A 26,196-nucleotide genomic window follows, 5' to 3' on the forward strand; every position below is an offset into this window, starting at 1 on the left:
TACGTAATCTCTACTTATCCGACCCGGTTGCTTTATCCTAATTAATTAAATGCTCATCCTGGGGTACAGGTGTGCGGAACCAGTCCGGATGAATCACCCCGTGAAGGATTATATCAAAACATCCGACATATCGAGTTTCCATTTGTCCATACTGCCGATCGGAACGACACGTGCTGAACGTACGCGCATTCGTCCGCGTATACAAACGTTATCAGACCGACGGTCCATCGTCTACATAATACATGTAATTAATGTGCTCGACGTGGTCGTGTAACGTGGACAGCGCCACGTGACGAATCGTCGATCGCCTCAGGATGAGAAAGATATATTTTCGGCAAATATTTCGACCTGTTGTCGCCTCGTGGGTGTGTACACGTGTTCGTGATAAGCAAATGCAAGACCGAGACTGATTTTGCTCATCGCGAACACGTGTAGCTCGTTTCAGGAGGGAAACGTGAGAATTTTTGACGGCCATTCGGTTATTTCCGGGGCGGATAAATCGGAGGCTGTAACATGGAATCGAGGAGGGAACGATTAAGTATAAACCCCGCGGTGACAAGTGCGAATCGATCCTGAAATCCGGTGACATGCGCCGGAAACGTTTCCCTTCCTCGTGTAATCCCGGCTGCAGCGAACTCGCGCTCTCCCCGACTACCTTTGTCTCCTGCAAAGCGCAGCGCTCTTGTAAAACCGTAATCGCGGAGTTACTAACATCCCCTTAACAAGGGAAAATGGCGGCGTTCGTTAGGACGTAAATCCGTGCCGGAAATACCCGCGATGTCTCTTTCGGTCGGGACTCGATTTAAATTATTAAACTCGATTCGCCCACAGCGGCGCACCGATTATCGACTCGAAATGGTCGCACGGCGGAGGTCCGTTTAAATGGCTAAGCGCTCCTCTAGAAATTCTAAAACTCAAGAAATTCCTTTTGGGAGGGGCGATTTTTTTTTTTTTTTGTAATTGCGCACGGAGGATATACAAAAGCGACTCCAAGTACCAATGAAAAGAATTGCGGATGCTGTAAAAGTGGTGAAAAGTGATGTAAAAAAATGCAGCCAGGCCAGGAAGGACATTCCAGCGGGAGGTTCGACCTAACCTGAAAAACGAATACGGGCCAGGGAATGATCGGGTAATCACGTTTCAATTGATTTCAAGGACATAAACGGTAAATTGCTTTCGCCGGTCTCGTCGTCTATAAATTCTACGAAGAGGTTAGGAGCGTGGGAGTAGAGAGGCGAATTCGTCGGGCGGGCGTAAACGAGGGCGGACGCGGTCGCCGTCGAACAGGAGAGTGCACCTGAAATCCGGGCCGGAAGCTGCGAGGCGGCTCTTCCGGAATCTGGCCTTGGCGTCTCCCTCCCGTCGGGGCGGGCGACGGTGCGGGATCGATCGTAAAATCAAGGGCCGGCCGCTCTCGGCATTAGGCATGATCGGAGGATAGCGGCGTTCCGAGGGTGGCCAGGTGGGGGAGCTGGGGTAGCGCCGCGAGGTGAGGGGAGTCATCTCACGCGGCGATTGGGTGATTCCGATGCGGGCTCGCTCGCCAGGGGGGGCGCGGTGGCTCGACCAACGGGAGACTCGCTCTGCCGGCGGAGCCGGCCGACCCCAGGCCACGCCCCTTTGCTCCCTTCCCGCCGGTTATTGAATTAAGCTTATCATTTGATTTTGAGGAGACCCACCAGTCGGTCGTCTCGGGCGCTCTTAAGCGGGCCGAAAAACTCCGCCGCGGGATAATCGCAATAATTTGATATCGCTTATCGGATTACGCGTAATAACCGGTCGGCCGGAGTGCCTCGACGGAGAGCGAGAGAGAGAGAGAGAGAGAGGGCACCCGCGGGTGTCCGGCCGCGAGTGAAGGAGTTCGGCCGCCGGCCGCGCCACCGTCGCCGGTCGCCGGTCGCGGGTGCGCGCGCACCGCCCGGCAGGCCGACCGCCGGCGCCGGCTGCCGAGCGCGACACTCGACGGTGCCGCCGCGTCGTGCCGCGGGAGCGGCATGGACTACTCGTACTTGAACCAGGCCGCGGCCGCCGCCGCGGCCGGCTTCGAGGCCTCCAGCTGCGCCCTCGCCGCGTCCGAGATGCAGTGCGGGTACGCCGACCTCGGGTCCTGCTCGCAGATGAGCCAGGCCGCGTATCGGTACACCGCCGCCAGGGCCGCCGCTTATCCTGGCAACGCCACCGCCGCTGCCGCCGGGGGCGCCCCCCTCGGCGCCCACCATGCCGCCCACCCGCATGCCCACGCGCATCACGGGGCCCACGCGACGCCGTGTTCCGTCATGGCCGCCCGGTCCCAGGACGTGCACCGACATGCTGCTTCCATCTTCCCCTCCGCCATCAACCTGCAAGGTGAGTCGAATCATTTCTAACGGGCGTCTTTGTCAACCTTCTCGATGTTTGGCGACATTTTTTGTATCTCTACACCTAGTATGGGGGTTATACGCCGTTTTTATTATTCACGAGGAATGCGAGATCAAACAATGACCATTCTGGTCTTTGTTTCGGGCTACGTTTTGTGTACTCGTGGGTTTGTTTTGGTTTCGGAGTTAGGATCCGATCGTCCGGTCAGAGGTGAAACTGTAAGAGGGATTTTGCGCATTATCGGAAACGGGGTATTTTTCGTGAGTACGTCACGCCAGAATATTAAGGGAATGTTGGGTATGCCAGGTATATATATATTTCACATCCACAAAGGCAGTAGAACGGCTAAAGAGTGAACCGAGTTGTTTACATCTCTCTGTACAATCGCGGTAATTTGGCGACGGTTAGTTTCTTTTTCTTTTTATTCCGATGAATGACCGGTTTGGTAAATAAAAATCCGCCGGTAATTTTGCGTTAATTAATATTCAGGGGCTTGTTGGATTTTTAGCAGCATGTACTCCAGTTCCTCGATATCGATAAATTTTGAGATTATCTGAACTTCCGAATTATTTCCGCGGAAAACGCAAGACCGCCGACGCGTGTCCCGAGTCGCGCGAAATTGGCGAGCCGCCATGGACGCTGATTTATCTAGAGGGGGCGGGCTGGAGTTCCTTCCGGGAAAGTAACCATTAAAATTTCCCCCACGAACGGGGGGGGAGAGCGGTCCCAAAAGTTCCCCGGGAAAGCCGTCGAGTCTGGCGGTGAAGCTCGGTAGGAAAAAGAGCGCTAAAAGCTCGCAAACTGGGAACTTTCCGACTCGACTTCGGGGCGCCTAATGGCTGCGCACCAGTTTCCAACGAAACAGCGGGAACGGTTTTTTAAGGTATTTATTATAAATTTCCGGGAGAAATAAAACCCTCGTAAATTTTACCCAATATTACGTTGTTACACTTATATTCTCTTTTTGAGGCTGACGTCTATTTCACAGCTCGTGATGATATTTCATTTGATAGTTATTATTTTTTTTTTTGGGGGTAGTATCGTGTCTGTCGGAAAGACGTTCATGTCCCCTGGTGTACTTGAATAATTGTGAGAAATGTAACGGCTGATCGAAGATCACCGATCGGGACGTCGGAATGAAACTTCGCGAATGATTGAAGACGAGCTTTCGACGCTGGGAGGGTAGACGGGATCGATCGAGGGATCGATCAATTTGTATGATCTCGAGCTTGTAAAATAGACATACCTCGTTCTCGGGGAATCCGGTATCCCGCCTGAAAGCCGGCTACATTATGGAGAGTACTCGCCAATTTTGGGATATCGTTGTTGTACGAAAATACATCCCGTCGTCGGCGCGAAAATCGTGATTCCACGTCGCTTTCGAGACGTCTCCGTGGCGGGAATTAAAATTGAAATTGCCGTCCGTTCGTGAGAAAATATCAAACAATAAGATGCACTCGGTTTAGGGTGGAGCTTCATAAAAGATTGGCCCTATCAGGCGTCACTCTTTCCTGTCGACTTGGCTAATTTCTAATCGCATTCTTAACCGTATTTATTATCCACGAGTCCACCTAACCTCTCTCGGAAAAGGTTCTTCTGGGTGGAAGGGGCAGGAGGTAGTCCTTAATTCCTCCAAGATGGAGACCTCGTCCGGGGGCGTCGCGGCGCCTCGCGTCGCGGGACACGTCCGGACGTACCGGGAAGTTCCCCGAGAAGCGACGACACCGTGCCACTGAAAATCAATGGATGGCCTTCCTCCTCTCTCTCGCACTCGGCCGCGCCGGCCTCGCTCCCTCTCCCTCTCTCGCCCTCCCTCGCTGCCTCCGCGTCTCCCTCAGTCATTGCTATGGTTACGTCCCTAGCGTTAGCAACCATCGGCCGTCCTCCTTCCTCCCCCGCAGCCCCCGCTCTCCTCTCTCCGTCTCCGCCTCTTTCCGACCCTTTCCCCTGGTTCCTTTGTCCCGAGGAAAAAGTCGATTATCACGTATCGATCCCCAGATCAAGGATCCCTTTTTCTCCATCCCTAGTTTCCTCGTTTTGCCATTTTGGTACCCGTTAACATTAAATTTCCAATTTCAATATTCTACACAGCCTGACCTAACCTAACTTGGCGTAGATAACAAAAGTATCTAAAAATGACCAGATCGTTGCATAATATGTTATAATAGTAAACCGTGGAAAAAAACCGAGGGCGGGTCGCGAGGATGGGCCTCATAAATCTGTTATATAAAAAAAATGGAAAAAGGACAACTCCATTCTGTATCTCCCTCGCTGGAGTGCGGGATGCAAAATTCGGGGCGCTTCGTCCTTCCCTTTCTCCCCTGTGTGGGCGTAAAATTGAAAAACGCCCGATTGGCGGCGGATCGATCTTCGAGATTTCGAGGGGACAGGAAAAAATAGCTTTTCATTCGGGTCGGCTGGCTCATCCGGAGATCCCGCGTGTCGCGCGGTCAACTCGCGATTGACAAAACCATTGTGTCCGGCTTTTCACGTTTTTTTTTTTTCGTTTTTTCCCCCGACGCATCAGCGAACCCTCTGCGACTAATCGAGGAAATCAATGCTGCTTGATAACTGCTCCACTATTGTTTTCCTCTTATTGATATTGTTATAACACTTGGAGTTGATTGCTAACCGTATAAAAAAATCTGTTCTTTATATATATATTTTTTTTTTAATCCCTGGTTCAACTACCGAGCCGCCGTCCTTTTAGTTGCTATTGATTTTTGGCATTCATTATTTATAACACATCATGCTTTTAGTAATTGCTTATTCCTGGAATTCTTTTCAATTCTATATTCATTCTTAATATCCACCTATTCTCCTCGTTATTTATTTATTTATTTTTTAATCCGTGGAGTCTCTTAATCGTTCGGTTATGCGTCGAGACAGGAGGAGCGAAGCTTAATGGGCAAGAGTTGAATAACTTGAGTTTCTGAATTTTTGTTGACCTTGTAATATTCGGATTATTAATTATTATTTAATTAATTGCCGCAGGAGGACTGGGATACAAAGCGTACTCTGGACACGACGGCCTCGCGGAGAAGAGGAAACAACGTCGGATACGAACGACTTTCACGTCGGCTCAGCTGAAGGAACTCGAAAGGGCGTTCCAGGATACGCACTACCCTGACATCTACACGCGAGAAGAGATCGCTATGAAGATCGATCTGACCGAGGCGAGAGTCCAGGTTAGTCCGATTATGGGATAAAGCTTCAGCTCCTTCAGGGCCTTCTTCGAGAACTCCAGCTCCCTCCCTAGCCGATCCCTCCTCTCAAGGGTGGCGGGGGCCAATCGGGATCCTCGAAGGCGGGAAAAATGAAAAACGACGAGTCGGCGGCCCTTCGGCTCGTTAATATTCCACCAGGGCAGGGTCCCTTCGGGTGGACGGGGGGTGCTACCGAAGCGCACCGTGTAATTACATTACCAGCCCTGTTTTCGTTCTCGCGGGCACCTGCAGACACGACCTGATGGATTATATTGCTCGACACACTTGACGGCTTATCCGGGAACTCTCGTCCCGGGTCTGCGCGGCTCGCAGAGGCGGTGCAAGGAGCACGGTGCGCGACAAGTGCACCGGGTGACAAGTGACGAATTAAGGGCACGTCGCGAGCGTCGTTCTTGACGGATCTCGTCGATCGACGTCGAATCCTGGATATCCGTCCGTGTATCCTGACCTTTCCTACACGCGTGTACCCTCGGTACCCGGAGAGTACCGACAAACGTGACATATCAGGAACTCCCTTAAATGTACTTGGCTCGAGACTCTACGGAAGCAAGGGCCGCCTCTCGATAAGCTCATTAATGTTGATTAGGGACGCAGACGACTCCTGGTGCTATCTTTGTCTTATCCTAGCTTTAGAGGGGCCCTCGTTCGCCGCGGTGTCTAATATCGTTAGTCTCCTCGAAGCGTCTTAGATCCCAAAGATTCCCTCCTGATGTGTCTCTTGCAACCTCCAACCGATCTCGTTCACTCCCGGGTGTCTATTCTAACAGACTGGAGATCATGTCTAATTCAACCGACGCCGAGTCTGCTCCATCGAGGCCCGAGCGGGCCTCCACTCGATTAGGGAGCTCGAAGTAAGGAGGGACAAATCGCCCATATCGCGCTCTATATATAAATATACTTCATGGACTTAGGATATATAGAGCCTGCAAACTCGACCGTGGATATTCTTGTTAAGATGAAGAAAGAGGAAAGAGAAAAATAGGGGAACCATTCCCGCCCTCTCTCTTGCGGTTAAACGCACGGTCCGCCATATTGTTTTCCCGACCGCGTAAAAATATTAGCCCGAGGAATAATTTCCCGTCGTTTTTCACGTAACTTAACGCAATTAAACTGCGGTAACTTAATCCTCAAACTAATTTTTCTATTGAGAATTTTATTTTCGAGGCGTATGTGGTCAAATCAGCGGGCAGGGTCTATACATTCAATGGCCATGGGTTCGCGTGAAGACTTTCCCCTCGGTCAAGGCGTCTCCGTCGAATTGGACAAGTTTTGGGCGAGGCGTCGGAAGAGCTCGTGAGCATAAGTAAAACTCGGGGACCAATGATAACGCGAGTTGGAGAAGGGCGAAGAAGGGAGCGGGAGGGCTCGGAGGGCGGGAAGGGCGCGCCGCAGGGAGAGGGGACAGTTTTATCGAGCAGCCACCATGACACTCACCGGCTCCAACGGAAAAAGCCAATCGGCGGCCCGCGACTCGCGAAGACCGAAACCACTGAAGGATTCCGTTAATGTGGATCTAGGAAGAAAGGGTATTAGATACCGTACGAAGTACATAGTAACATGTTACTGTTCCCGATACTTGGGAATTTTATCAGCTAAAAAAAACTAACGCGATTTCAACATCCTCATAAATTTTTCAAGGTGATTTGTGGTATCTCTCGTTGTACTTCGTTTATTCTTTAGACTTCCATGCGTCGCCGGTTGCGCTCTCGTGCGGCCGCTCGGCGAACCTTCGGCGGCAGCCACAAACTGCCGGGAAATTGATTGTTAAACCCGCGGTAATAACGGCGCGGTAACGAAATCGTCGAGGTCGGTTTCCGCGTTTCTCCAAGTCGCGATTAACCGGGATCTAGTGGTATCTAGAGAGGGAAAGGGAGCGGCGAGAAACGCGACCAAGATGGCGGCGCGCACTTGCCGGCCATTTTTAATAAGCTGGCCGAAACGAGAATGGAGGACTCGGAGACTTCGGTTATAGGATTCAAACGACTCTCGCGGTTCGATGATTCGCCCAGGAAATTGAGGTTACGTTCCGATTTTTTTTAAACCCCCTCCTCCCGCGTGGCGCGCAGCCGACGCAATTTACATTATTGAAACAACCGTCGGGGGGTCAGCGAGTCCCGACAGCGTGGCACGAAAATATTGCGCTTTAATATATTAGTCCGCGTTTACGCGTTTCCTGAGTGACGGAAATACGCGGAAAACCGCCGCCTACGTCCTTTCTATGTACTCCATGCATTTCCGACCTGGGTTAATGCTCTTGGGCTAGGATAAAGTTATATATCCGTTTTCGTAAATTTCGCGTAGCAAGATGGCGACGCTTTATCTAATGGCAAGAGAGACGGGACAGTTTATTAATCCTCTGTCCTTTTCACTGGTTTCGTAAGAATACCAAGGGGGTGTTCGGTATAAACATTTTTCTCCGGCACGAGACTTCGCGAGTTTTACTTAGGAGGATCTCTTATATTCTTGGGCGATTAATTATCCAGACTCCGGGAAACGTTTGCTCGCGTGAGCGGGGCTTACTTGTCCCGCGGTTGAATTTTTTAAGCCGACCCGACAACCCTTGCGCACGTTTTTTTTTTTTCTTTACCGAACCTCAAACCGTACAAAGGAATTAACTCAAAAAGATACGGGGTAAAGGGTGCTTTTTAACGATAGAAGACAAGAAGTTGACACCGAACAATGGAGAAGAATACTCGATGTCGCGTAATGGGGCCGACGATTTTTCGGGGGTTTCGCCATAAATCAACGGCATGCGTGTAAATCATGCCGCGCTTTATGCAGAATACACGTAGGTGCACGCGGGTGCGCCTTAATGGAATTGTAATTCACGCCGAACGACCGTCGAACGACGCGTGAGTCAGATGGCAACGCGCCGCCACGCGTCGGATGGATCGTGGCGGGTGTCATGGCGGACCAGAGGGGACCCACAAAGGGGATGAGCTCGGCTGGCAAGTGGCGGCGATCCAATTAGGAGGAAGACATCCGATCAGGCTCGACGACGACACGGGCACCCGGAAACGCAGGTTTAACCGCTGCCCCCGTCGGCGCTAATATTTTATGACTCCATTGCTTCATTATTCGGTTACTTGGCTTTTTAAGCCGCGCCCGAAAAAGAGGTTAAGCGCGACCAAGTGCTTTATACTACATGGTCGTTATCGGGATATATATATATGGCTAGGAAATTTCGACAGTTATATTCAATGGTGCTCCCAGTGACGTAAGACTTTTCAGTAAATCCAATTTTTTTCTTGTCATGGCTAGATTGCTGTAAATATGGAAATTGAAAATTTTCAAAGGAGCGCTTCTGGGTATGAGAAGTCTTCAGCTTGTGAGGGGGATTCGATCGGAAGGTTGGGAAGCTCTTTCCGGTGCAAGGAAGAGGTCGGAAGAGGAAAGTCGAGGAATTCAGGAGCGCCTTGGAGGGTTCCGGAAATCAACGACAATTTCTTTCCTCCGGGGAGTGCGGAGGGCTCGCGGGAGACACGGCTACGGAGAAGCGAGGGCAACAGTCAGTCAGCCGAGGGGCGAGGGAAGTTAGGTCGGCCCCGCTCCCCCGAAGCCGGGCGAGATGGGAAAACCCTGGAGAGCCGGCTTGGTTGCTCGGCTCGGGGGCAGACGTCTTTTTACAACTCCGTCCAATGGCTGCTTAAAGACGCTTTTCTTATTTCTTATGGTGTTCCATGAGTTTCATCTTTCCCTTGACAGATCGTTAAACCCTGCTATATCAAGAAACTAGAAACGTCAAGTTGTAAAAACTATTTATTATTAAGACTTCCCACGTATTCGCGTCCTGCCCTTGTCAGGGATATTGGCTAAATTATCACACGACATTTTTCTACAAAATTTTACAAGGACGTTACTAGATTAGAAATTAATTTCGAAGCTTATCATAAGTTTATAACGACTCGCACTTGGGACGTGAAGTTAATAATTTTAGTATTCTAGATTCCGGGCAGTTTTTCCGTCTTGCCAGGGTTGTATCGGGGAAAGTTGTGCGGGATGACTCTTTTCGGGCCCTATTACGGAGTACTCGCTAGGGCTCATGGTAGTGCGCTGCTTCGCCGCGACGCGGCGCTGCGACCTCCAGGGGGTGACACAGACGCGCCCCGGTAATTGCGAGCTCTATGTAGATCCACTTACAGTGATTAAAAACTGCCCTGCTGGGCGACGCGCCGAGGAGCGCGACCGGCCAATCCCCGAAATGTTTGTCCATCGAGAGGGGAGGAAACGCGGCACGGCCCCGATGCACGCGGTAATTAAGACGGCGCTCTCGCAGGGCGGAAACTTTCCCGAGCGCTCTACTTAGCGATGATTGCTCCCAAAGCGTTGCCGGACCTCGCGGCCGCCTCTCGGGGACGATAAAACTGCCCGTCGAGAGCCCCGAATCGGGGAAAACACTTTCGACGCGGCGTACGTTGTTCCGAGGGAGATAAGTTCCCGGGGAGATGCGCCGCCGAGGTCGGCCCACCTTTAGGTTAACCCTGAGTTTTACCCCACGCGGCTGAATAATGCAGACGGCGGGGTTTGCGGGTCGCTCGTCTGGATTATTCGGGGAACCCCGACCTCCTCGACTACGGTTGCGGGCTCCTACGCTAATCGGCGTTTCGTTAACTCCACGACCGGAAGTGTAATTTCGTTCCGGGTACGGAGGGACGGCTCGAAAGCTTAAGGCGACGCGAAAGTCGCGGTCGATGAGGTCTCCTTTATCATCATCTCCGAGCTGGGGGTGCCGAATTTTTTAAGAGCAATGTTAATGTATCGTTAAATATCGTTATTTAAAATATTCCAAGACGCGGAGAGTTCGATGCTCGTCCTTCGGGAGCTCTCGAACAATGGAGCCGACCCTAATGGCTGGGAAATGAATTATCTCCCAGCTCGGGGACGGTGATACACGACGCAATTAACGCGTCGCTTAATCGAAAGGCCAGCCGATACTTTTCCGATCCCTGGGAAGTTGTACCGCCGATTGGATTGCCCGTTCCATTCGCTGTCAGGGAAATCTGACCACCGGGCGTAAGGTGGCGGGGCAACGATTTGCAAATTGGCTTTCTCGCGATTTTCCCGCCACCGGTGGGAATGTTCGCCGGGAGGAAATAAAAGCAGAAGGAGGAGAGAGGACACCGCGGGTTTCCGAGGCCCTTGATAAAGACCGTTATCGCAAGAGATGCCTCGTGGGGCCTCGGGGAAGAAGTGAAATCACGGCTCGGGGGGGCAAACACGCGGAACCGAAATCGCTTGACGGTACATCCGCGGAATTCCTGATGCGGCCGCGCCGCGCATACCAATGGGACTCCCTCTCGGCCAAAAGGTGGACCGGGATGAAAGTAAACGACCCACGTCCGTCGAATCGACTCGGGGTTAGGCTTTGTCCGGCAAAACGGCACGCGGAACGAACCGCGTGCCGATGGGCCGCGCAGATGTCACGGGTTTGGTTTGTTTGCCGAAATAAGGGCGACGCGGGCCGATTAAATATTTATACGCCCCCCCCGTCGACATCTGTCGCGTGGCCTTGTTACATTTTATTTAGCGCGACGTATTTGTCTAACATTAACGCCCGAGCTGCGGTCGCGGCCAGCGTCAACACGAACATAACCTCTTAACCTAAGCCGGGGGGACAGAGGGTATCCGACCTGTCTGCGCTAACTAGGGGTGAATATGCCCCCGACGAGGGGCGACTAGTCGAGCATCGCTTCCTCGTTTAGCGTAACAAGTGGCAGGGCATCGCCCGGATTAAGGGGCCCTGTGACGTTTGCCGAATTTAACACGGGGGGTGTATTATGATATGCCGTACGCGCCTTCTCTCGTGATCTTACGTTTATCACCTGATAAGCGTCGAGAGAACCGAGACGCGATTCTCGAGTTCACGCGGATTTTCTTCGCATAGGAATAGAGATACGGATGAAAAATTTTCCATTGTTGCGAAGTCCCGTTATTGGGCAACATTTCAAAGTGTCGATATCGCATATGAAATTTCATCATGTGAACTCGAGAAAATTCATATGAATTATTTCCGTTTACCCCGCAGTTGGAGAGCGTCGCGCTTATGCGTGCACTTGGTGCGGCACTCTGTAGGGCTTCTTGATACGAGGTTTACGATGGCCGATAATAAATTCGATGTTTGCCGTCCGGAAAAGGCAATCACGCTCGTCACGGTGGATGTGAACTTTCCTCTGTTGGTGGTGATCGCGGTCCGTCGGGTATGAAGCCTACACAGAGGGTCCGTCGGGAGGTTGCGCGGCGCCACCGTCGCTCGGGCCGCCGAGAGCAAACAAATTCCCCACTTTAACATGCAGGTCACCCGGCGTCCCGTTTGTTTTATTTGTTAAATATTTCATTTGCCAACTAGAGCCAATTACCGGTCGCGCATGGACGGGGCCGGGGGTTCGGACGTCTCTTTTTACGAGCCGAGGGCCGCCATGTTGGCGAGAGCGAGACTCGTTTGCCGGTCCAGGGCGTCGAATTATCTCTCGTCATGGTGTACGCGAATACCTCCCCCGCAGATATGCCGGGGGTATATTTTCTGTCCAATCCGACGCCCCGGGTTAAACTTCCCAGATAATGACTAGGTGAGCACTTCGCGGCTACGTGCGCTTATACGCGTTTATACGCTGGCTGCCGTTAAACTTGCAAGGCCTGGAACTGAAGCTAACGAATTAACGATATTTCTAGATTCAAATGCTACAGCTGACATACTTTAGAAGCTACGTCTCGGGTTTCGTTATTTCTTCCTCTGGCGTAATTGGGCGCTCGTCTTATTTTTTTGGACTTTTCGGCCATTGCGATACGTATGTGTATTTGGCGCGAAACGCTGTCGAGTTTTTCGATGGACTTCGGAGTAAACGGTCCTTTTTTTTTTTTTTTGCGGTTCCAGGTGTGGTTCCAGAACAGGCGCGCCAAGTTCCGCAAGCAGGAGCGCCTCGCCCAGCAGAAGTCGAGCAACCAGGGCGGCGTCGGCGGCGACAGCGGCGCCTCTAGCCCGGTGTCGGGGAACGTGAAAGCGGAGGGCCGCTCGCCAAGGAGTCCCGCGACGCCACCCGGCGTCGTCTCCTCGGCCGAGCTGAAGCCGATCACCAACCCTAACCTCGGAAACGTGAAGCACACCCCGGACGGCCCTGGCGAGGGTAGCTCCCCGAACGGCCGCGGCGGCGGTGGAGGCGCTTGGGGCTCTTGCAGCCCAAGACCCTTCTCCGCAGCCCTACCCCCTTACCTCCTGGACCCACTGCCCCTCAAGACCGCAAACCTCTACTAATCGGTCCAATTTCGTCCGGAATGAGTCCTCGGTGATTATGTACATAAGGGTCTAAACATGATTCGAGGACGGGCTGCTCGGAGGTGGAACCCCGAGCGCGTCCGAAAGGTCCTTATCGTGGACGTAAAGGAACTTCGTGTTTTATCCGCGCCAAGGTACTTGTCGCGTATAAAAAGTCCTTATGGTGGAGGTAAAGGTATCCGGTGATTCGTCGACGCCAGTGAACTTGCATGATAATATCAAGGGGATGAGTGGCCCCCTCTCTACGAACCAAATTCGCCCGACAGTTGCAGGAAAATGAGCCTTATGTCCCCGGCTCCCCCTAATCAGCAGGTCGGTAAACACGTGCCCCATATTCCATGCCGAGGGGGCTCTCAATCGTAAATACCAGTTCCTTATCGTCTATTTTTCGCCATGGAAGGGAACACGTATTTTTTTTCTTATTTCTCTTTCTCTCTTTTTTTTTTTTATACGGTCGCCATCGGTCGTTAACTCAACATTGTCCAGTTCTTGAAGAACAAATTGACACGCTCACGCCTAGGACGTCAGCATTCGATGCAAATCGTGTTTAATCTTTAGCCTGGCACGCCTCCTGGTGCGAAACTTCGGCCTTGTTTGGTTTGTACCAAAGCATACAACGAGGAAACCCCTAATGCAAACTTCCTCGACGTCGGGCGACAAATACGAAACACAAATCGGAAGAGCCCCTCGGACTTCAATATTCATGCGATTCCGTTGTTGGAGCTCGATCGTAAACGCGACATATACGTTATATATACATATATACATACATACATACATCTGTGCCATAGAAGTAAATTATTATTTTCTCTGATTTTCTTTTTGCCTTATCGTGGAGTTCCCCCTCTCTAAAAATGGAGGACTTTCCGTCTATGGTACAGATATATGTATTTGAATGTATAAGTTCCTAGAGAAGTGACGTGGCAGTAATTTCACTTCTATTTATTTATTTAATTATTTATTTATATTTATATTATTTATAATTTTATAACGTGACGAGTGCGTCCTCCGGTTCGCGTCGGACTGGTTTCTTATTTTATACGCGGGTCGCCTTGATTGTTTATTAATTTTTTTTCTTTCCAGCTCGAGTAATATGTTCGAGTAATGCGCTGATAGGGTCGTTAGCTGTCCTGGGATCGATTAATCGTTATCGATTAACCGCGGGACCAGCACTCCGGGCAGCCCAGTCCTCGGCGTCGGTATTGTTAAGGTTAAACACTATTATATCATTATGTGTGACTGGAACTTGTACAGTTGTTGCTATAAATATATGAAAATTAGTGTTTTACAGGACACCCTGCTTGACTTTCCTGTCGCCCCGGTTCCGACCACAGCGAGTCCTTCCCGATACGTAAAAGTGAGGATGTCCGGTACGACTAATCGTGATTAGGATTGGAGGTAATTAAGGAAGATAATTAAGGGGATGTGAAAGTGGCATCCGGAAAGGCAATCGTTCGTGAAACATTTCCACGGAGTGGGTGTACCGAATCGTTTCAAACTTTACAACCTGAATATGAAGGTTTCAAGGTAGATCCTGAAACTCGTGAAATTTAATTTTTTAGAAAAAAAAAAAAATGGTGAAAGCATCTGTAAACAAATTTTGGAAAAATTTAAATTGTATGGTTGTCAGGACCTTCTTTGTGGCTTCCATATTTACATTGTCTAGTTCCAAACGATTCGGTACACCCAAGTCGGAGGGAAGCTTCATAAACGAGATTCCACTTTCATACGACCTTAAGTTTAGGAGTGGCCAGGTTAGAAGTAACCGAGCAAGACTCAAGCCAGTTAAAGAAGGAACGAGCCTTTATTCGAGAATTGTTCGAGCCTTTACAGAATCCCGCGGCCTTGGACCACGGGGCGCTCATCGAACACGCGAAAGCAACTCCAAGCGGCCTCTCCGCTGCGGTCCAGAGCGAGGAGGGAAAGACTCAGTTTACCCCGATCACTTGGTACTTATACTAAAGACCTGGTTTTAGCAACCCCTCAGGGTAAACGATCGAGTGTCGCCTTGAGACGGTACGATACGTACATACCCAGAAGGTTTAGTGAAACCGCACCTTTAGTGAGCGTAATTGGCAGTGATCGGGGTAGACTAAGGCAAAATGTACTATTTTCTCAGTGGAGGCATCCTCAGCATCTGGCACCCTGGACCGGGTTCCAGGATGGAGTCAATCCAGCTATCTCTTTCTCTTTTGTTCGGTTATCTCTTTCTGCGAGCGACAGGGTGTTCGACGTACGTACTGCGAGGGAACCTGCGGCCTCTTCGGGGCTTCGGTTCCCTCGTCAGGGTAGTGGGAGTTGAAAGGGCGTCCGGGTGCTCGTCGTCGGTCGCGTCGCCCTCGCTCGCCGGGAAGTCTCGGTGGAAGTCAGGGAGACGTCGATACGTCCTGCCGGGGCGGTCGTTCGTGCAGCTCCGATAGAAGCTCGTCAGGGTCGGCGGAAAAAGGTCGTCTTAGAGTGGGACCAGGACTGGGCTTTGAGGTCCCCTCGGTTCCGTACATCGGGTTCCTGGGTCCCGACTCTCCGAATTTTTCGGGACTTGTGGAAGAGGAAGTGGAAATAGGTAGAATTTGGAACATGGAATAGATAGTTTTCCGCCTGGCAGCTTGGACCCCTGGAACCTTGGGTAGTGCCGTTTCAAGATGGTACCGTGATGGTATCGTGGGTATATCATGATGGGACCGTGATGGTACCGCGACAATGCCGTAATTTTACCTTCACGGTACAATATCCTGATATTACCACGATAATATGACAATCCCATAGTAACACCATTTTTACCCTCGGTCCCTGGGGCCCATCGAAAACGTCCAAACATCCGATAGGGACATTTCGCAGCACCCAAGGCAACGTCAAGGTACAGTCGTAGACACGAATGCCTTCTCTTCTTACATTAGCGGTACCATATCCACAAGGAAGACATTCACGTCCCCCACTGTACGATGCAACGACAGAGGCCCCCGATGCGACAATTCCACCCTACACAGCGCAAGGAACCTCGAAGACGCCCTCGAAGTCGACCCTGGTACCCCAAGAGACGGATTCGATGAGGACTTCGAGGTTCTTCAGGGACGCCGTCGCATCCAGGGGGTCGCTGGGACGCGCCTCGAGGGACCGGTGCATCCGGAAGAGGGGGTTGAAGGATGGGCAGGTAATTTGGGGTAATTACGTTCGTCGCTTATCTCGTACGTCACTTGTATCCTACATTAGCTTAGGTCTAGGCCATCGTCAGGGTCCCGGCTCCCATGCCGAAGCCAACGCCTCGGGGCCCGAAGTTCCTGCCGTAACAGCCGCGGCAGTAGATGTCGCCGTCGGGACCGTCGTTCAGGTTCGTCGAGTCCAGGGAACGGTGACATTCGCCGCAGCTGAAGCATCTCTTGTGCCAGATCCTGTTCTTCGAGATCATCTGTTCGGCAGCGTACACCGGGTAGCCGCAACGAGAACAGCCAAGCCCGTCGTTTCTCTTCTGCCCGAGCTGGGGCTTCGAGTCGATACTGCGAAGAGATACCGATTGTCAGCACGAGAAGAACCATTAAGGTGATCCAAAAGTGGCTCTAGGGGTCTCGTTTCTCGCGCCAAGTACATCGGGGGTACTTACTAGGAGGGAGCCACGTCCCCGTTCGTCGATACGAGGGTCGGAGTGTGTCCGAATCCGAATCCTTTGGGGCCGAAAAGCTTGCTGTAACAGGAACGACAGTGGATTTCCTTGTCGGGACCGTCGCAGGCCAACATGGAGTCGAGCGGTCGATGGCATTCGGCACAGTTGAAGCACTTCTTGTGCCACATTGTGCCCTTCGCGAGCTGCTGTTCGGCTGCGAACACCATGCCTCCACATCGGGGACATCCTTGCCCTGCTGGTGCCTTGATGGAGGTCGTGTCGGGGTTGTAGAAGGGCCTGCTTGCCGAGATTTCGTCCTCCCTTAAGATGGCGAAAGGAAACGTGAACGTCTTCAACATTTTTCGGCAGGTAAATCACCACTTAAGGACGCATAAAAACAATCTTCTCGGCTATCTTTGCGTTAATATAACAGGAAAAAAAAATGTAATCGCGCCGTTAAGGCGACACGAAAGTGGCGGTTGCAAAATAGAAAAGGGCCATAAACGATGAGCTCTAGAGAAACGCCACTTTCACCTCACCTTATGGTGGTTGAAACGACATCGTCACTCACGTGAGTCCGTCTGTCTGCAGGAATCCGGAGCCGCAGGCGAAGCCGTAGCCATGGGGGCCCCATTTCTTTCCATAGCAGGTCTTGCAGTAGACGTCTTTGTCGGGACCATCGCAGGCGATGATGGAGTCGAGGGTCTTGGTGCAGTCGCGACATTTGTAGCACTTCCTGTGCCATTCGCGACTCTTTGCAAGGACCTGCTCCGCTGCAAAGACGACACCCCCGCACCTGGGGCAACCCTTTCCTGGGGGCGCCTTGATGGACGCCGTGTCGATCACGGTGGTTCGCGGAGCCGCGTCACTGTTTGAGGAAAAAGAAGGAAACGTGTTTACGAACATGTCCCGAAACCTCTTCAGGGGTTGACACACTCTGCAAGGTCTCCAACAAGCGTGGGAGGGAGACTCTTCAAGAGAGAAATGTCCGCCTCTCATCGTATCTCTTGGATGCATGCCGAAGAGGGCCTCGAAGAGCGCTGATAAAAATATTCCTTCGAATCGCGAAACCTTTTTCGAAATAACATATAACTAAAACGGCGGAACTCATTCGAAGTAGCAACAAAAAAAAAAAAAATTCACCGGTCCCTAACTTTCTCATTTTTTCTCATTATCGAGGCTCTTCGAGGACCCTCCAGAGGAGCTGAAGAGGAACCTGAAGAGAGCGTTAAGTGATAGCGCAAAGCGTTATAGGCGATCCAGGATGCAGTTGAGGGTGCACCGAGGAAAAAAATTGATTGATCGAAAGAAATATCCGCCAAGAAAATCCTGCGATCGGATACGTCCTTAGGAATGTCAGTTGGATAGAAAGAAAATTCATTTTAACCAACGTATAGTTTTTTTTCGACGAAATAAGGGCTTCTTGCGATCCGATATGATTCTGCCGATAATGCATATTTCTTTCGGTCAACTGATCTTTTTTCTTAGTGGGTCAGATACTGATATCACTCGATGGGGCGCGTACCCCTCGTCCTCGATATCGCACTGCAGCCCGATCCAAACAACCCCAGCATGGCCGATGCCTCGCGGTCCGAATTTCTTCGGATAGCAAGCTGTTAAGCAGAGAGTAAGCGCATCGTTACAGTCAGATTATAGATAAGCCGAGGCGAGGTTACGTTATCTCGCCCTCGGCTTGGAAACCCACCCGTTGGCGTAGCAGTCGCTCTGCAGGGCGCCGCCACCCTGGCCGTAGCCGTACCCCTTTGGCCCGAACTTCTTCCCGTAGCAGACTGAGAAGAATACAGATTAAACGTCGCCTGGTTGTCATCCTGGGAGACGAGGCGAAGATATAACCCTTATCATCTTCTACTGATTTTATATCGGCTCAAGGATCAGAAATGAATTTTTAACATTTTCCATTTAACGTCGGGGTACTAATTTGTTTAATTTTCTAAAATTCCACCGGCTGGTATGACAGTTTATAATTTATCTATATGCACTTATTACAGATTCCTGAACGGATTGATACTCTTGCATATGAATTTTATCTAGAAATATAAAATTAGTACCCAATGTGCGTGTAGGACACCTGTCGAAATTTTCATGAATTCTTATGAAATGGCAATATTTTTTATTAGTAGTGCAGAATTATCCGATGTCGAAGGTTTGCGAAAAGCTCGTCCTGAATCGCATATTTAGGGGTTTTAGAGGTCCTTGAGTCGGGATCATCCCTACGTCATATCTTCGCCGCTCTTCTCCGAGGAGACCTCACCTTTGCAATAGATATCCTTGTCAGGCCCCTCGCAGCAGTTGACGGAGTCTAACCTCCTGGTGCAGGTGGCACATTTAAAGCATTCCTTGTGCCATTGCTATACGAGACACAAAGGGTTCGGGTTAGTCACCGGAAGGTCCAGGGCTGTCGAGGGGCGCCTCGAATTGTCCTACAAATGATTTCCCCCCGAAGACCCCGAGGAGTCGAGCGGGACCAGTGGCGTGTCCAGAAAACGCTCTCCAGGGTAGAGGGGGTTATCGGGAGAACATTTTTATCAGTCCTCCGCGTAGAAAAAAATTTGGTTTACCCAAACCTAACATTTGGCGTGATCTACAATATTCTATGCAATCCATTGAAGGTGGTAACGATAGAATTTTGTCGCGTTAAAAGAATATCGCAATCGTATCGCATGAATAAAATGAGTTTTCACGGTTCTGCCGAATTTTTTTCTGCGCTTTGAGACGTGGGACGAAAAAAGACACGAACAAAGAGGCGACTGGACAAAGGGGGGGTTTTGACTCCTAAACTCCCCATGGAAACGCCACTGTGTGGGACCTGGCCGACCCTTTATAGGTGGGATTCGTTGGATCGGGTTTGGAACACTTTGCGCTGGTGCACACGAGGTTCTCTGGGTTTCTTGAGAAAAGAGAGGGAATTCGTCTATGGGGTTTCTGGGTCTTGGGGAAGGACAAGACAACTCATAGGGACAGACTCCAATATCTGGGCGCTGGTACCTCGACAGTATATCTCGCGATCGGGACCATCGCAATGGAGGGTTGAGTCCAGGGTCCGGTTGCAAACTTTGCACTTGAAGCATTCCCTATGGTAGCCCTAGTCACAAGAAGCAGGAGTGACAGTGGACTCTTTGGGCCATTCCGAGGCAGTCCGAGAAAGAGGAGCCTATCGGTTGTCCCGGTGCCCCGGGACCTCGTCCAGGTTCTGGAGACTCGGGAGAGTTTCGCGCCGAGTGGGATTTTCAAAAAGAAATTAAATCGGATGGATTTAATACCAAGTCGGGTTAACTCGAGAGCGCCGAAAGAGATGGACGGATGAAATAGATCCTCCGAGATTCGGTATCACCCTCTTCAGGGTCTACTTCGAGTCCTTTCGGGTCCCCAGTCGGGGTTCGAGGTTTGGACCGTTTAGCCTCTTCAGGGTCTAGTTAACCTCTTCGACCGGTTACGTGTTGCAAGGTGTCTTTTTTTTGGAAAAGCCGATTCGACGGCCTCTTCAGGGTATCGAAGTGGCAGGTGTCGACTCGAGGTGCTCGACTATGTCGGGCCGAGATAGGCTGGCCAGGTTCCTTGGCCAACCTATTTTCCGAGCACACCCGGGCCAAGCGCGATGCCGAGAAAGTCCTGGCTCGGTCCCAACGGCAACAAGCTGCGCTCCCGGGTGTCTCTCTTTTTTTTCTTTTTTTTTCCGAGCTGGCGGAATCTCTTATTTCCCTGGATCTGCCAGTGTTATCTCCTTGCCGAGTCGAGGGGCGGATCCAAGGGGTTCGAGAGAGATCTTGAAGAGAGTTCTCCTTAATTAATCATTTCCTCCTCTTGATCTAAGATGTCTCTTCGGGTTCCTCGGACGGTCTCCTCTTCGACCTAGAGGAACCCCGACCGGAGTTCTCTCTGGAAGCGAAGCCTCATTTGTTAGGATCTCTCCCGACCCTGAAGAGGCGAGACTTGGACCGATCCATGTAATTGACGCAACCGCTTCTATAATCACCCGGGTAACCGGGGAGAAACTCGGACATGACTCATCGAGAGATCCACCGAGATATTTTTGGAGCCCGTGCGAGATCTCGCGGCGACGTCTTGGAGACCCTGAAGAGTCCTCCTCTTCCAGCTCGAATTTTCCTCGAAATTATTCATGACCGCCCGTTACGAATTCCTGCATCATTCAATTCATTCACGTGTAAGTTCTCTGGAACTTGAAGAACTACTCGATGGATCGGTGACCCTGAAGAGAGTTCACCTCTTCCATCTGAATTTCTCTCTCGCGCTCTTCTAACCCAACTGCAAAACTCGCGCCAAATGTACCCACTTTTGTACGTGTATACACGTATGCGAGATTCTTTCAACTGTAAATTTTCTCTCGTAGAACCTGAAGAGCTACTCGAAGTCCCGTGGCACCGAGACCCGAAGTCGCGAAGACGACGTCTTCTAGGGTCAACTCACCCTTCCACGGGCCAGCATCTGCTCGGCAGCATAGACGAATCCTCCACACCTGGGGCAACCCTCTCCCTCGGGGGCCTTGGCGATGGCCTTGGGCTCCAGGATGGCATTGGACCCTCTAGACGGCTGGCTGTAAGTTCGAGATAGCGATTAGAACCCCCGGCGGTTGCGTAGCGCGACAAGATCACTGAAACGCGACCTTCGGCCGGCGAATCCAGTGGAGGGCCAGGACGACGTCCTGGGCCACATCCCCGGGGCCAGGACCCGCGGTTCGCCGGTCGAGGGTCGACTCGTCAAGCCACCGGCAAACCGGAAAGTAGAGAGAAAGTGAAAACTAAGAAAAATCACCCGGGGAAGTGCAGGATTTACTAATCTCCCGTGAAACACATAAACCGTTCATAAAATTCATAACCGTACAAACTGATAATGAAATTGTTAATTGAGTATACATTAACCATGAATCTCTGAACGAATGCAAAATTTAATAACATCGCGTCATGATTTTCCGGGAAGGTGGAGGAAAATTACAAGTTTTTCTGCGGGTGTCATAAAATGAGTATAACATGTTGAAGCCTCCAAGAAAGAATTGCGCGATATTGGAATACTCCTTTTCAACAATGCAGCAATATTTTTTCCGAATAGTGGGACGTTCCTCTCAACGGAGTTTAATCCTGCACTTCGGTCAAGGAGTTGCCCAGCGCCGCCCTGAAGAGGCCTCGGCGCTAGGCAGTCCTTATCAACACCCTGGGGTCCGAAGAGCAACGTAGATAAAGAAAACGTAGAATTAGGGTGTTAAGGGGTGTTAGTAAAGGGTTAGTGTTCCCCAACCACGCGCGTGGCTTCCGCCGAGCCCCTTTGAGGAAAGCCGAGGAAACGGAGGAGACGCAGGAGACTGGCCGAGCGAGGGTTCGGGTCCGGCCTGAGTTAGGTGTTAGCAAGATTACGGGGTTACTGATATCCAGTACATCCGGTACACTTACACCCTCCCTTGGATCGGTTTAACGACTACCGATAAGCGCGGTGTAAACGCCGTTTTACCCTGGAGTAAAATGGCATTTACATGGCACTTAACGCAGGTACAATACATAAGTTAAACCGATTTAAGGGAGGGCGTAAACGTACCGAGAGACTCAGGGGGTTCGGTAGATCCGATCGGCCATGCGGGACTCCCGGTAAGCGTAATCTCACGCGGAGAGTGAATACCTCGGTGCTCACCATGGTTGCGTGCGTGTGCGTGTGGGTGTAATTCGGATTTATCAATGGGCCTCCGTGGCGCGAACTCGGCGGGGCTGGCGGGAGGTGGGGGGTGGGGCACGCCACATATTACCGCGCAGAGTGTCTCTCTCTTTCTCGCTTTCTCGGATATTTCCTTTCTTTACCGTGTTATTTTATTAATTAATCATAGCACTTATTACAGATGGTACAAATTCTCCTAATACTAAGTGTTGCGTTTCTGCGTCCATTTTTAGCGTGCGTCTTGGCCTGGCGGAGTTCCGGGGGCACGGCTGCCCCAAGTGTGCGCGTGTTATCAGAACTGATATCGCTAGGGATGGAGGGGACCGACCACTGTACCTAGGCGGGGATACTTGGCAAAGGGAAGCCACCGACGATGCTTTGCCGATTCAAAGGGAATAATGGTAACGCCATCTTCAGGGGTACACTGTTAAAAGTATAGAGATCTCGCGAGCGTACTTGGCGCCGAACTCTTTCCAGGTTCTTGATACTCTCGGTACAAACGTTAAAGTGAAATCGAAAATTCTATCGAAAAGGCACCGTATGGTGGTACGGTATGATACGTTTGAGTGAACTCTTCAATGAAAATGTTATAAACTGAGAATATTATTTTAACAGTGTACGGTTTAGTGCTGGAGTCGAGGGTGCCGATGCAGGTTATCGGGAGAACAGGTGAGAATATGATGTTTTCTGGATAAACGCCACAGTTTAAGGACAAGGTTTTTTTTTTTTCCAGAATATGGCGCCCCAGGAACCAGGATGTCCATGAAGTCCAAGGACCAGTTCCTGGAGACCCGATCTCAAGTCCAGGTTCAAGGATTGCGTTTCCTCGGGACTCGACGAGTCCAGGTTCAAGGATGGCGTTTCCTCGGGACATGACGAGCCTGGAGTCCGAGGGGGTCCAGGGACATGCTGGGCTCCTGAGGGGACTCGGCGGCGACGTCGTCCAGGTTGCGGAGATGTTACCGTTGGGGATCATGCACGGTCTTGGATGACGGTGGTCGACGGTAGACGGTCCATTTGGTACTTTGTTTTGTTTCTTTTTTTTTTTTTAATGCGCGAGACGAGGGTATGTACAGAAGGGACCTTCGAGGGGACGACCGCTCGTGCACTCACTCTGTTCTCTGGAGATGCTCGCCCTGGTCCATGGACAGACAACCTGCACCCCCGCCGAATCCATAGCCCTTGGGCCCGAATTTGCGGGCGTGGCAGACTTTGCAGAAAAGCTCACCCTCGTGCTCGGAGCAGTTTGTTGAGTCGAGCAGTTTTCCGCAGAGACCTGCAACCACGCCCCAGGTAAAATAACTATAAGCCTTCCCTAGATATGCCACAACCCTCCGAAATCTACACTCACCGCATTTGAAGCACATTTTGTGCCACTTCAGCCCTCCGGCGACGCGCTCCTCCGCCGCGTAGACGGACTTGCCGCATTTCGGGCATTTCGGGTTTTCGACTGGCTTGAAAGGCATTTTCTTATTCTTTATACTGCAAAAGAAGACACGAATTCGCCGGAATGTATCTCGTTGGCAGGAATTCGCCCTATCGGGGGAGATAAACGGAGGCGCGAGGACCTAGAGCCCAAACCTTAAGGCCTTACGAAACCGCGACTCGACATAAACGTCAAAATATTTCTTAAACTTGTCATTAAAATCATTTGAAATTTTGCCTAATCAGTTTGTCGTTCAAGAAATTTTAATGTCTTCCAAAAAAAAAAATTTCCTTGGTTCTGGTGTCGGGTACATAAAAATGTTTCCCTTTGAAAATTGAAATTTCACCGGCATAACGAGCATAATCAGGTGCCGAAGCTTCAGATTATTCGGGGCATCCGCAAGAGTATGATAAATATTTTGACGGTTTGATATTAAGGGCTTTTCGCAACACCTCAGGGGGTGGACGGCGCGCCGGCGTTACCTAACCCTCGTGCAAGGTAAACAATCTCTCGAGTTTCCGGCGGCGTCAGTAACCCACGTCTATTTCCGTGGTCGCAGCGGGAAAAGGCGGCCGGCCGAGGTGGGATATTAGGTGCGGTCTATATCCGTGCCGGGCGTAGGCCGGTAACCCGGCGACTCCGTATTAGGGAAGGTACGGTTTCGGCTTTGCGGACACCCCTCTAGGTACAAGCGTGGTGGGGGCCCGCCGCTACTCCCACTTTCCCTTGTACCGTACATGTGAATACTTCCCCGTGATATCCAAAATGCCATATTTACCGGGTAGATACACGATATTCGCATTTATGGGCGTGCAATGGCGACGTAAGTGATACTTGCAGTGCCATACTTATGTATGCATTCGTACCCACTACTGTTTTGCCCCGCAGTCTTTTCGTACTATATCAATCTTCTCCGTTTCTATATACCATGGCTCCACCGCGGCTAGCAGGATTTACATGGACGTAGGATATATAAAGGCCCTATTATATATATAAAGGAACGATTATTTCGTTTCGGTAAACCGTCTGGGTAAACGGTGGTGTACCAAGAGGTTATGGTACGCGCGAAAAGCGCGTACCGTCCCAAGGCGATACGCGATCGTTTATCCTGACGGTTTAACAAGTCCTCGCCTCTGGTATCGAGTGATCGGGGTGAAGCGAATATTTCTTCCGTGACAAGCGGTATTCGGGATCCATAATATCTTACGTCCATGGCACCTCGTAGAGCAGGAGAGGTTACGTTACCCCCACCGCGTCCAATCTCGGCCGGCTACCCCGTCTCGCGACTCTCGGTCGGTAAGGCAGTGCCGGCGGTTACCGGCGTGCCTCCTCCTGGCTCTCTCTCCGATCGGGCCCGCAAAGTGGGTCCCCGAGTCCCGCGCACTCCTCTCGTCCCTACTCACCACTAGGTATATATCGATCGAAGGCGAGACTCTCGGAAGTAGGAACACCGCACTCCACCACTGCACTAATACTGGATTCGAATGGCCGTTGGAGCGGCCGGCTCGTCCTAGTCATACCAAGGTTTGCACACGGCACGTGCATCGGAACGTCAGTGGTGCGCCGGTGGGAAGAGCGACGCGGCCGCTGGCCGAAGGGCGGCAGGGACGCCCCTCGGCAGCGGGGGCGGGGGCGGCTCTCCGAGCGACCGACGCCCGACCGGCACACACTCATCCACTATTAATAAGTTCTTGCTCAAATCTCTATTTTTAACGGCACGCTGCCGTATAGAAATGCCGAAGAATCAAGCCTCGAGCGACCCCGCCGGGTGCCTCGGACACGCGGGGGGCGTTGCACCCCGGGCCCCGGGGCCCGACGATCAGCTGATCGAGACAGCGATATGTCATAGGATAGGCTACCGCGTGGAACGTCTTTTTTTCCTGGGATCTGTCCATTCGCTTTCGGGGGATTTCATGCGGTGGATGGTCGGGACCCTCGGAAGAGTTCCGCGAGAAATTCGTGTGTAGACACGAAACGCTCACCCGGGCTCGGAACGTTTAGTCCTTAAAAAGCTGCACGTAGAAGGCGCTTTTTTCCAGTAAAAGTGAAGTATGGGTATCGACCCTGGTCTCTATCCGGGAATTTCTCGATCATCCGCCATGACTTTCCGGGGACGCGGGACGAGAACAACCTGGAGGAACGTTTCCTTCCCTCCACCGAGGAGTCCTCGGCGCCTAATTCTGGACCCGGTGGATTCCGTTAGAGACCGACCTCGAGGATGCTGGAAGGGAATGAAACACGAGTCTCGAAAATACGAAATCGCGCCCTCGCTATTCTCGTGGCCGAGGCTCCTGGTGGAGGAACAAGGGGGGCGCTGAATTATCGCCGGTTATATCACCGGCGATACGGAAGAACGGGCCTGGAGACGCTGGCGATCCTCTGGCGGATTTATTTTCATTTTTGGAATGTGAAAGCCGAGTAGCGAGGCTGCGGCTATTATTAGAGACGCTTTCGACTTCGGCTCGAGGACTCCTCCGGGTTCCTCCGCGGTTGCGTGAAAACGCATTAACGAGAAAGCTCGACGCGACGCAGGATCTTTTGGGACCTCGTTTGCGGCCGAGAATGGCGTTTCCTCGGGTCCCAAATTATCCAGCACGTCGAGAAACGTCTAGATTAATTATAAATATTTATTAATAGC

The 26,196-nt window shown here is 51.4% G+C and overlaps 2 protein-coding genes across 7 annotated transcripts; one reads left to right on the top strand and one right to left on the bottom strand.

Annotated features, from left to right (window-relative positions):
- The first annotated feature begins 1,994 nt into the window (after positions 1-1,994).
- Positions 1,995-14,390, top strand: LOC105699456 (paired mesoderm homeobox protein 2A). The gene is made up of 3 exons (XM_012424458.1): positions 1,995-2,346; positions 5,353-5,546; positions 12,457-14,390. Exons 1-3 carry the CDS (start codon positions 1,995-1,997, stop codon positions 12,832-12,834), a joined length of 924 nt encoding a protein of 307 aa, XP_012279881.1. The 3' UTR covers positions 12,835-14,390.
- Positions 14,391-14,640: 250 nt separating this feature from the next.
- LOC105699457 (muscle LIM protein 1) lies at positions 14,641-25,107 on the bottom strand. 6 transcript variants are annotated; one of them, XM_012424459.2, is made up of 9 exons: positions 24,962-25,107; positions 23,484-23,614; positions 23,246-23,408; positions 20,900-21,026; positions 18,726-18,822; positions 18,159-18,243; positions 17,025-17,321; positions 16,454-16,774; positions 14,641-16,349 (listed from the first exon to the last, which is right to left on the bottom strand). In XM_012424459.2, exons 2-9 carry the CDS (start codon positions 23,596-23,598, stop codon positions 16,073-16,075), a joined length of 1,482 nt encoding a protein of 493 aa, XP_012279882.1. In that variant the 5' UTR covers positions 23,599-23,614; positions 24,962-25,107; the 3' UTR covers positions 14,641-16,072. The 6 variants fall into 6 exon arrangements, 5 of the variants coding, with proteins under 5 accessions (XP_012279882.1, XP_023289980.1, XP_023289981.1 ...); XM_023434212.1 differs by lacking the exon at positions 24,962-25,107 and adding an exon at positions 24,877-24,926; XM_023434213.1 differs by lacking the exon at positions 24,962-25,107 and adding an exon at positions 19,460-19,556.
- Positions 25,108-26,196: the final 1,089 nt, after the last annotated feature.

Source organism: Orussus abietinus, unplaced genomic scaffold, assembly GCF_000612105.2.
Source record: "Orussus abietinus isolate OABI.00-Male unplaced genomic scaffold, Oabi_2.0 scaffold8, whole genome shotgun sequence".
Taxonomy (NCBI): domain Eukaryota; kingdom Metazoa; phylum Arthropoda; class Insecta; order Hymenoptera; family Orussidae; genus Orussus; species Orussus abietinus.

Coding starts and splice junctions, on each gene's coding strand:
- LOC105699457 (XM_012424459.2), bottom strand. CDS start 23,598: ATGCCTTTCAAGCCAGTCGAAAACCCGAAATGCCCGAAATGCGGCAAG. Junction 21,027..23,245: donor GAGCATCTCCAGAGAACAGA/GTGAGTGCACGA, acceptor TCGAACTTACAG/CCAGCCGTCTAGAGGGTCCA. Junction 16,775..17,024: donor CTGCAGACAGACGGACTCAC/GTGAGTGACGAT, acceptor CGCCATCTTAAG/GGAGGACGAAATCTCGGCAA.
- LOC105699456 (XM_012424458.1), top strand. CDS start 1,995: ATGGACTACTCGTACTTGAACCAGGCCGCGGCCGCCGCCGCGGCCGGC. Junction 2,347..5,352: donor CTCCGCCATCAACCTGCAAG/GTGAGTCGAATC, acceptor TAATTGCCGCAG/GAGGACTGGGATACAAAGCG. Junction 5,547..12,456: donor TGACCGAGGCGAGAGTCCAG/GTTAGTCCGATT, acceptor TTGCGGTTCCAG/GTGTGGTTCCAGAACAGGCG.